General features: G+C 44.8%; 1 protein-coding gene across 8 annotated transcripts in view; it reads right to left on the bottom strand.

Moving 5' to 3' along the window:
* The window catches only part of LOC108746328 (homeobox protein extradenticle), a 52,474-nt gene that overhangs the window by 18,764 nt on the left and 22,258 nt on the right, over positions 1-11,452 (bottom strand). For all 8 annotated transcript variants that reach the window (XM_018483078.1, XM_018483053.1, XM_018483044.1 and 5 more), the window contains one exon: positions 2,706-2,959. In XM_018483078.1, coding sequence (XP_018338580.1) covers positions 2,706-2,959 — 254 coding nt within the window. The remainder of the gene's footprint in view (positions 1-2,705; positions 2,960-11,452) is intronic.

Below are 11,452 nucleotides of genomic sequence, written 5' to 3'. Positions count from 1 at the left end.
CCCCCCCCCCCGGTGATGAGTACGCGCGATTTTGTAATCGCCGCGCGACTTTCGCCTCGCGTGACGGCACGATAATCGCACAGATGGACCATCTCTGAATCGCGTGCCGAATTATTTTCCAAATCAATGAATTAAAAGTAGAATTACGTGCGAGAGTAATTCGGCGTGATTCCGTGTCGTCATTTGAGAAAATTTGTCCCGCGTAATAATATCGTGAAACGTTTCGACGGCGCTCTCTGACCGTTTCATTCGTACATCAAATTGTTATATAGTATGTATTATTAATTAGTCACGTTTTGCGTTCGCGAGCGCTTTGATCATTTAACTAATATTTATCCGAGTTAATCGACCGAGATAACTTTTCACTTTTACTTCACGAAATTCACGAGGGTCTCATCCAGCGTCGGTGCTGTCCCGTCACGTCGAATTATCCACGTCGCGACAGCGGGTCGTGGCGGCGATGATTTCAAGAGGAAGCGCGACCGAGGGGGAAATTCTTAATGAAACTGCCGCTCGCGATAACATCGTCGAATTTCCGTCGGAGCGCGGCAATATCTCGGCGTAGTGATTTGCGTCCTCTTGAAGAGAACCCGCGTATCACGCGACATACAAGGCAAGGTCCGGCACGCGAGATTTTACTTAGCGCGCGAGCCGCTTCATTAGCACGCGAGTCTCGCCCCTGTCCGAGACCAGCTCGACAGCAGTCGTTTCTCTCGAATGTAGGTGCATAACGCTCACCGTCTTATCAGTCTCCCCCTTTCGAGCTAGTCTCGCCATTGAACGTTCGTACGGAAAAGGAGAAAAAAAAGTACACGCGTATTTCTGCCATAATCGAGAATCGTTAAGAGAACCGCGCCGACGTTGACGGCCAGACGGAATCGTGTCGAACGGACACACACATTTTGTCAGTAAAACAGACGACGTGTGTCAGGTAGATACCTATTCTGTTACTTTTAACGACAGTTCGTTATCGTTATACTCAGTCGTTGCGCAGCAACTTTTTCACAATGTAAAATACCCGCGTAACGACATCCCTAGCTAGTGAAGTCGTTGAAGAGTTACAGAATGGGCCTACGGATTCCTTAATATCTGTTTAAATCTATGTATACAGGAAAGGTCCCAAGAGGGAAGGTCAATATCCCGGGAAGTGACTCTTTAAGTAAAAACGTGTTTATGAACACGTGTCTTATTCTTTCACGAGTATTTTCTTCAGGGGTGCCAAAGGAGTCGCGGGTTATCGCCGTGTCGTGATCCATCGCTCAATGCCATTATGGATCACGACATGGCGATAACTCGGCAAACCCTTTGGCACGTGTCTTATTCTGAACGGTTTTCGAGATTGAATTTGCAGTTACGAAATTACTATTAAGGAAGGCGATGTACTACGTACATTTTCTAATAATCCATTGTTCGAGCGAAGACGTTTTTAGAAGAAGTTTATAATAAAATTTTCCAAAATCCCACTGTTCGAATGATCTCGGAGACCGTTCAGAATACGATACACATTTCTAGTTCAAAACGACTGATATATCGTCACCTCCAAGAATATTAATCTTTCTACCTGGGACACCCCATATATGTATGACACGCCGCAAGGGAATTGTTGACGCTTTCCTTTTGGTAGAAGATCGTGAAAGTCGCGTGGCGTGAAAATCGCTTGATTACGACGATCATCTCACTAGCGATTTAATAGCGCGTTATTAATGAAGATCACCGTCTAATACCCATGGATTACGCGCGGAATTACAGCGTGAATTTTCGATCGATCGTTTTATCGCGCCGACTCTCCGTGACCGCCTGTGATCATTGTTTGTATCACGGTGAGAATCCGCTCGAGCGTATTATGCGACCTTAACGAGACCGCGAGATCGTCGGCGGACGATAAATTCGCGTTGACGTCGTTGAATTTCACGAGCGGAGAGATTATCGATGGTGGAATCGAGAGGGCTGATAGCGCGCCGGGATGGCCGAAATTTGTCAGCCGCCGGATCTCGACGATAACCACGAGGTTACGCGTTTAAATTTTTCATTTCGCCGAGAGTTCTCTCGGCGAGAGTGAATAACGGCGCTCGTTTACGCGCCGCGAGTTCATTTCAGCCTTTCAGTTCGCCTTTTCCGTTTCTCTCTCTCTCTCTCTCTCTCTCTTTTATTTCTTTCTTTTTTTTCGCGCTCACGAAAGTCGGACAACGATAAAACGACCGATGTAATTCCGCGACCCGAATTCAATACTCGATATGGCGCCGATAATGGGCCGCCGCCGTTCGCTCGCGGCAAATAATATTCATAAGCGGGATTTGCATAAAGCGAGCGTGTTCGCTCTCTCTCTCTCTCTCTTTGGAATGAATAATTTTCGTGGGAGTGAGAGGGGATTTTGCGACGTCGCGCGCGCAAACGTAAAAATGTTTGACTGCGGCGCCGCGCGCTGCGAAAATCAATACGCGAGTTAAACTTAACCCGTTTGGCTTAATGGGTCGGTTGGCCATTTTGCGTTTGCAGTACATTTATAAATTCGTCAAGATTAAATTCGGCGAACCAAACGCGAGTGTCCATTATGCAATTTGCAGACGGAAATCCGGTGTACACAAAAAGCGCACGATGCCCTCTCTCTCTCTCTCTCTCTCTCTCGCTCTCTGCCGCAAAAGCCGAAGCTGAAATATATTTGAAGCCGCTCGATAATATTTTTTCGATATTCTCTTTATACGCACCTGTTCGTATTTCTCTAGTTCTTGATGATAAATTTGCCTAATCTGAGCAAGTTTGGCCCTATAGTCCGAATGCTCGATCGCGTTGTCCGGTTGCCCGGGTGGACCGGCCGCAGCTGCCGCGGATGCCGATGCAGCGGCCCCCGCACCACCGCCCTTCTCTGGTCCAGCGACTCCCTCGGCGATCAGCATGTTATCCAGCCTCATTAGCTGCGGGTCTGGCGGCTCCTCTTCTTGCGTGTTTCTCAGCGACAAAACTGAAAACAGACGAAAGCGCCAAGTCAAAATGACAATATATTCATGTACATAGGGGAATGTATTTAATATTATCCCTCTGAATCTGAATCAGCGGATAATCACTGATATCGGTATGCCATTTGGTAATCAGTGAATGAAATGTCAGATTCTTAACCTGGCTGATCTTTATTACGTGATCTAACTAACCTTGTTTTAGTAATAATAAATTCAATGAATAATGCTGTTGGAAAATTGAAATTAACACGGAAATATCAGTATTTTAGTTATATAACGCTCAAACGTTCTTCCTTTTTTAGTTGACTACTGATTTTATTGATTAGCAACTTAACCAAGCGTGCGACTGAATAATTAGCGACTACTCACTGATTCAGATTTAGAGAGTAGAAAAAAAGAATTTCCAAAAAGTTTCCAAAGGACAATTATTCGACAGAAATGTGACTTTTAAAGTCACGTTTCTTGTGTATTTCACGCTCTTCGACTTCTCTCCGTACTCTGAATTATTTCAAACGGTTTGATTTAATTCGATTTCAGAAGGATCTCAAAGAGACAGAGGGGAATAGATCTGCATGTATTCGCGTAAAAATAAAATGGGTTGCTTGCAAATCGATCCTAGTTCGGGGTCGCGCGTTTGTCGATCATAAAAGAATCAATTTCGCCTCCGGTCGTCTCGTCTCCCCAAGCGTATCCGTCAGTCTTCTTCTCGTCTTGAGGGCCCGTTGCACGCAGTGGTTTAGAACGGGTAGTTCTCCACCGGTGTAACAGCGGTTTTATTGTACTTTTATGGCGCATGATGGAGCTGGACGACCCATAAAACCGCAGAGCGAGGGACATTCTACACTCTGCCTTTCGTACATCCCCCCCCCTCCTCCCCGCCCCGGTTTTCCCACTATCCCTCGCGCGAAACTCCCTGCCACCACGAAGATGTTACCACCCTGTCGTCTTCGACAGTTAGCACCCTTACCCGAGGCAAATACTGGCATGCAAGCGAAACAAGAAACTCTCAGCTTCTTTGACGAAGCGTCAAGAGGAATCTCTTCGTCAGAGAAGACTGAACTTCTGGCGTACAAGATATACCTTGTTTGCAACAAGATTATATATCTAGTCAATCCGAAAAATCTTGACAAATTACCGACATATACGGTAGAATAAAAAATATAAGCTAACTGTATCTAGAGATGCAAATAACTTTGAAACAATTTATCGATTATCTTTGAAAATATAAAGATGGAGGTTACGACAAAATTGTTTCATGTCTGTCGTCAATTTTTCCGAATATTCCAATATTATTTCTTACGTTTCTCCAAGAAAATTCAAACGATAATTTCACGTTATTACCTTCCTTCGGTCCCGATGTGACTTCACGAATGAATTCGCGTTAGCAATTGCCCAAGTCGCTACTTGAATTCGCAGAAAACTTTTCTCGTCCGCCACTTTTCGCCACAGCTCGCGAAAAAAGTCCCCGGAGAGACGAAAGAAAGGGGAACGAACGAGACTTCTCTCGTGGACTCGCGGAGGCGTGAAACGAATGCGCAGAGCTAATGCATTTATACGAAGTGTAACAATTATGCCGGTGGAAAAGAGGGGCTAGACTTCTGTTTCTTCGGCAGGATTCTAGGGGGATTCTATGAGAGAAGACGCGTCGCTTTAAATGACAGGGGAACATTTTTTTCAAGTAAAAAACCGCGAGACTCGTAATTTCTGAATTTTTTTAGAAACCTCTTTCGGAGCTGACGCGTCTTCGCGACAGAAAATATTTTTACGGGAGAGCAAAGTAAGATATTAATTTCGATAAACGAGAACGAATCTGTCATTTCTGGACATTTGGGCGAGCGCTAATTCATTATTCCTTTAGTGACGTTTCGAACGAACGATGTTGGAAATTGAATGACGGTGGAGAAAGGTACGGTCCGATCAAACGAGAGCTCCAAGAACGAAGTCAAATAAGTTGCGAAATCGTAGCACGTTTCCGCGGCACTTCCACGGGTGACTTAAGAAGGGGTTAACGACAGTCAACGCAGCCATTAAAACTTTCGTGCAGTGCCGAGAACTTTTCACGGCGCTGTGGGTAATTAAAAATGAAAAACCTCTGGACGCGGCGTCTCTCGCCGAGGGCGGCGGAATAAAACGCCGGTTTACGGCGATGCGGAAGAACTTGCACCATTGAAAGTTAAAAGGCCAAGCAATTTCGATCGCTGGATACGAGCGCTCGTTTTAAGGTAGAAATAAATGTTTATCCTCTTATCTATGATAAAAGATTACATCATTTTTAATCCTTGTAATCGAAGCTTATTTTACAATTTATAATAACATTATGTGGAAAAAAGAAAGACTCTTGAGAGAAAGAAAGAAGAAAAGATAAATCCCACAAAGCATATAATAATAATCTAAAATACATATTCTTATACAATTACGAAAGCCGTGGTCTTAAAGTCACTATAAATAGACGAAATATCCGTGAAACTTAAGCTAAATTAGCGCCAGTTGGTACATATTTTATATCAACTTTACACTTTAAGTATATTTAATTAGCCTAACCCCTGACAAAGGTTTGAGATAGTTGCACGCACTTTCGAATTTGAACTAAATGACGAACAAATTGTGATGCTTTATCCGTTTAGATGACTTTAGCGTGTCTTCTACAAAATTATTCCTTCCTTTAAGATCCTTTCCCCCTCGTGATAAAAATTGAAAATTCAAAAGGGTTAAAAGAACTGTGAGTGGAATTGATGTCAAATGTATTACATACATTATTACGCATACATGTATTACAATGTTTCGAAATTCAGATGGCGACGGTACTTAGTCCCCTTATGTATCCAATAACAGAGAGAGAGAGAGTCTAAGAATACGTGCAAATTAAACGTTCTTTCGGAATTATTTTCGTGTTCACGCGGGAGAGACGGGCAGACGGCGGGGGTGGCTTACGAGCAATAATCTGGCTATTAGGGGGTGTAAGGGGCGACTCTGCGTGCTGCCAAGCTGAAGAGGGACCAGGGATGGCAGCAGCCTCCTGCGGGGGTCCTTACAAGCGCGTAAACTCAGTTTTACTAGCAGTTAACATTTTACGACTCAGACACGGTCTGCTCGAGCTGTTTGCTCTTGCTCTCGTTGCTCCCCACGTCTCTGTCTTTCTGCCACATTTTCCTGTTATCCCTCTCTCTCTCTCTCTCTCTCTCTCTCTCTCTCTCTCTCTCTCCCTCTATCTACGATTGACACGTGTGCGACGCGCGGATCTGTATATGGGACACCCAGTACATGTAAAGTACCCATACCTGCTAAAACGTAACGTCGTCGTTCTCGAGGGTAGTTTGTAGAATCAAGTACGTTAATACACCTTATTGAAGAGAGGCCTATTCGCAGGCTAATTGCTCGAGTAATTTGCGCGCCGCGTAAACCTTGAAAAATAACGCGTTAATGTTAACGCTAATGTCGACTTTCATTACGACGAGTAGCGAAAGAGGTATTCTTGTAAATTATTCATGTAAATGATTAAATTGCTTGTCAGTTTAATACGCGACATTACTGTTCTCTCTATTCGATGACAGCGTAAAAAAGATTTCGCCTTTCGCGCAATTTGCAGAATCAGATATGTATATAAATTCGCACGGAAATATTGAAGCACAAAAAGATCTGCTTCGATAGAAAAATGGGACAACCTCTTATCCATCAATAAGATTTATTATCATCGGGGACTGTTTTAAATTGTAATTGTCCTATATGTAAAATCGTATCCAGATCGAGCGACGGAACGGACGAACGAATAACTCGGTTCAATGAATGCGAACGGCACGATAGCAGTAGCTCAGGCAACTTCAAGGTATCACAAACGGATTATAATTTCATGGGTGAAAACCTCGGCTCGCCTCCGCCATGTTCGGCCCGCTTTTGTAATAAATGTCGAGCTTCCTCGATCGCCCCTTTTAACATCCGAGCCGATTTTAGAATCGGCCTCGTCGTATTTCCTCCTTCACGTGTGTGTGTGTGTGTCTGTCTACCCCCGCGTCTGTTCCTCTCGCTATCCGCCGTCACCGCGTTGTTTTCCACCGCGGAAGAAAGCGGGATAGCAGCCGACAACAACCCTTTGTTACCGTGCCTTATCTTAATTGCTTTCACGGGTTCTCCCGTTTTAGATCAATACACACCGCCGACGTTCTGCCACCAGTCTTCTCTGTTGCTATGCTTCGCTCCACGAATCTAAATTATCCCGAGGGTTGTGTTTCGTCGCACGTGGATCCCGGCCGTCCGTACTCCCTCCCCCCCCCTCTCTCTCTCTCTCTCTCTCCCTCTTGCATATTTTAAGAGCGCCGGTTGGTGCCCCGCTGTTAAGACTCGCCAGGATGGTCTGAGTTATCGCACACCCGGCGTCGTTCGCGAGATTAGGGCAGCTTTTCTCTACGACGTTGTCGCCATTTTAACGCGGATGTGGAAACGAGGTGCGGAAGAACGTCAGAATGCCGAAGACGTCACTCGATGTGCAACTCGATATGTGCGCAAACGCGAGATGGCGAGACAGTTGTTGAAGTTAATAAGTTTGTACATTAGAAAGATGCACAAAACTAGAAGATAAAATTATTAAATTATTAATTATTATCTCCTTTACCGTGCCTAATATAAAATTATACATTTAATACGGCTGATTCAGCGTTTCATGTATAATATTAACTTCATTTCTCTATTTTCCTCATCTTCCGCGCCACCTTTCTCGCACCTTTATTCCCTAATCCGTGCGAAGGGGGGGGGGAGGGGGTCGAGACGCGAAGAGGGGGAGGAAAAAGGGAAGGTGGCCGAGATGGCTGCTCTTTTAATTCGAGGGTGAATCCCAGGCGTAGGGGCGCGATACGTTCGCTTTCCGAGAGGCAACTGAAAGAGGAGGGAAGAAAGACGCCAATGTCTATGCCCCCCTGGGATCCGATATCGACGCCCCTGCCGTAAAAATATACCGAGCTCTCCTGATTTACGAAGGAAATCGAGACGGCGAGCTCGTGTTTCGAGACTCGTCCTCGCTTGTTCGAGACGATGTGATGCGATGCTAACTCGCGTGCCGGTTTCGAATGTCGAGACGAGAAAAAAAAATAAAATGAAATAAAATAAAATAAACCAGCGCACGCGATAAACGCGCGTTCAAATGCACGGTGGAAAATCCTTCATCGAAATCGCGCGGGAAGAACGATTTTGTTGAAGTGTCTAAAAATTTTTAACTGGGAATACACGCGTCTAGAATTAATTTTATTGGACTATCGAAATATTTGTGTAGAAAAGCACGATAAACAATGCTTGCGAAAATTTGGACGTCCTAGCAAAAATTTTGTCCTCCCATCATTTTGAGGATTCCGAAAAATTGATATTCAGATCTGTACAAATGTGAACTGGAAAAAATTTAGTAAACTTTAATAAAAATATTTGTTTAAACAGCACTAACGAAACTTTTCAACAAAAGTGTGCGAACAATGAATAATCAAGCAGAAAATTAATTTTTCCAAAAGTCGGAGGGGACCGACTTCACATACGTGTGTAAAAGAAATTCTAATAGGAAGCGAACGAAATAAAAATTTAATGCGCGAAGAATTTTCAGAATTATTAGATTTATACTCATCTGCGTAAGCATAAAATTTTCTTCCGCTTTAAAACACGCCAACGAATTACCCTCCCAGTCCCGTACTCGTCGTTTCACGATGAGTATCCCGTTGATCGCGGATTTATCGACGCGGAAGTTCCGGGTGCCGAGGCGACGAGAACGGGACTTCTCGGTCGGGCGAATCTCGAAACTCTCTTTCTGTCCGTAGAAAACAATGTTTTGCGAAGTTCGGCGCTCGTTCGCGCGTACATCTCCCGCTTTATGTTGCTCGCGGGAGAGGGAAGAGCTTCTTTTCGGCGATTTCTTTCGCGCTCTGGCAATTCCGTGCTTTCGCCACCCAAAAAAGGATCCCGCGCGCGAACTATGGTATTTCGCTCACAACGCTCCGCGATGTTTTTCCAGCATCGACGTCGTCGCCACCCCTCCCCGGCTCGCCCTCCTCGTTCCCTCTTTCAACCCCCGTTCTATATTTCTCCATCTTACGACTTGAATTCGCTCGACCATATCTTTGCCATGTTCCGCCCGTCCAACTTTCTCGACCGCCGCCACCCCCCGCCCCCTATTTCTCCTCCCTATTATTTTTCCTCCTTTTTCCCAGCTACTTCCGCCGGAACACTCACCCTCCTCCTCCTGTTCACCGCGGTCGCCCTCTTGCCACCCGTACTCCTTCAACCCCGTAAATCAAAACTCGACGCGAAAACGCGGCCAAATGTACACAATGCGCAGAGCCCGACGTACCGGGTGTCCGGAACGATCGCCGGCGGCCATCGATTTCCGCCACCTGGACGGGATAAGTGCGAAGATATGCTTCCCGAGAATGCTCGGCGCCTCGTTCCTCGTTCCTGCCTTGCAGTATAAATCTCGACCGCTCTTGAAAATAATATATTTAATATGAAATTAATCCCGACATCTTGATGTAACATTTAATGTTGAATTATCAATGCGATGTTACTTTCGCCTATAAATCTTACATTTCACAAAGACTTTATCGAACCTTGAAATCAATTCGAAGGCATTTACCACTCGATAGATAATCTTCTAGCCGTGCAAGAAGCAAGACTTGTAGTTAGGGGGCCAGAGATCGTGAAGCATCCCTCTAGTTCGCGATTGGAAATGGCGGGGGGGGGGGGGGTGGCTTGCTCCGTAGCTGTGGGGGTCGAATAAAATTTTACGGCCGCGAGATCGCCCAATAATTGTTACGGCTTGCTTTGATCGCGTAAAACACGTCGTAAATGTCGAAAGGGACGGCCCCCCGGTCGACAGGAATTACTGTTAACTCCCTTACGGGGGCATTACCGACTACGCCACGTTCATGTTCGTCAACCCTCTTGTGAAATGCGCGGATCCTTGCGAAATCTTATCCCGCGGACTGGAAAGGCAAGGATATCTCACGTTAAATCCGCAATAAAGTCACCGAAAGGAGTTTACTCGGTTCCCCGACACATATTTTGAGAAATCACACGATTGACCTTTCGCCAACAATAAAAGGGGTCTTTAAAGGCGTCATCGATATTAGATTGTGACTTCTGATAAATAAATTTAAATCTGTAAAAATATAAGTAAAATACAACCCGACTTTATTATAGTAAAAACTCGGTTAAAATTTAAGTATATCAAAATCTGTTCAGATTTTTACATAATCTGGAACGTAATAAAAAATTACTGTTTTCTCAAAGGACTTGAAAGATTGCTGAGGAAAAAGTTAAAATTTCATATTGCCAGCAGAGGGCAAATTAAGTTAATCTCAAGAAATGATGGTCTATTCAAATGGGTAGAACAGCGCATCTAGATATTTCGGTTATAATTTAAAATATATAGCTATACATATATTATTATAGGTCGAAACGTTGGTATACTTGAGACAATGGATGTGATTTGAAAGAGTATTTCAAGTACCACTGAGAACTGCAACTTCGGTTATACAGTTTCTCAAGTATTACCAAGCCATTGTTCATTTCCATTACAGTCGAGCCGAAGAGCAACAAGTTTAATAGTCCTCGCATGCGGTTTTATCGCACAATGAATTTCTAAGCGATTGCACAACGACGCTGCGTTCGCAGTGTATACATTGATCTTAGACTACCCAATCTCGATTACATGTTTTTTTTTCTACAATAACGTGCAAAATGCAAGACGGAAACGTCCATCGTGATACGTCGCGCTTTCGAGGCATAACAAGATTGTGTCGCTCATTTCCATTCATCAAGTCAACGCCACGACAGATATCGTTATACATCACGACATAAAAAATATGATACAATAATGCGATACAATCTCCGCGCGTGTAATGCGCTTAGAGAAAGCCGAAAGAATCTGAATAAATAATTCATAAATCGCATTTCGTATCTTGCGGCGATTTGAAGTAAACTTTACGAATCGCGGCGCAACTTATTCCGTACAACTCTCCGCTGTAGACAGCGTGTTCTTTCGTTAAGGAAGTTTGCGGTATTAGACGCGATGCCGACGACACGATCGTCAAGGGACCGATGTCCGCCGCGAGAACGCGGAGATTACTTCCGAGACACCGAGTGTACACAGCCGGCGTGGTCCGTCTTACGCGAAGTTGCCAGTCGTTGCGGGCGCAGCGCCGAGAGGTCGGGCCGAGAGAGATCTTTTAATGAAACACGGATGTTAGAATGGCAGGAACGCTGCAAAATGGTCTAGGCGTGCTATGTACTCGGCGTGTACAGCAACGCACACGGACGCACCTCGGTTCTCTAGTTTATACGCGGACGAAACGTGAGTACGGTGCCGGCACCGAGAGACAGGCGCGATGGTATAACTATGGAAGGCATCCGGCTAGGATACCTACACACACACATAATATATATGTATATTTACACGTGCATGTATACATGTACATAAGTATGTACGTGAAGGAGAGTACGAAGAGAGAGAGAGAGAGAGAGAGAGAGAG

The sequence above is a fragment of the Trachymyrmex septentrionalis genome, unplaced genomic scaffold, assembly GCF_001594115.1.
Source record: "Trachymyrmex septentrionalis isolate Tsep2-gDNA-1 unplaced genomic scaffold, Tsep1.0 scaffold107, whole genome shotgun sequence".
NCBI lineage: Eukaryota > Metazoa > Arthropoda > Insecta > Hymenoptera > Formicidae > Trachymyrmex > Trachymyrmex septentrionalis.
The sequence above is the reverse complement of the archived record's forward strand: the minus strand, read 5'-3'. Positions and strand labels throughout refer to the sequence as shown.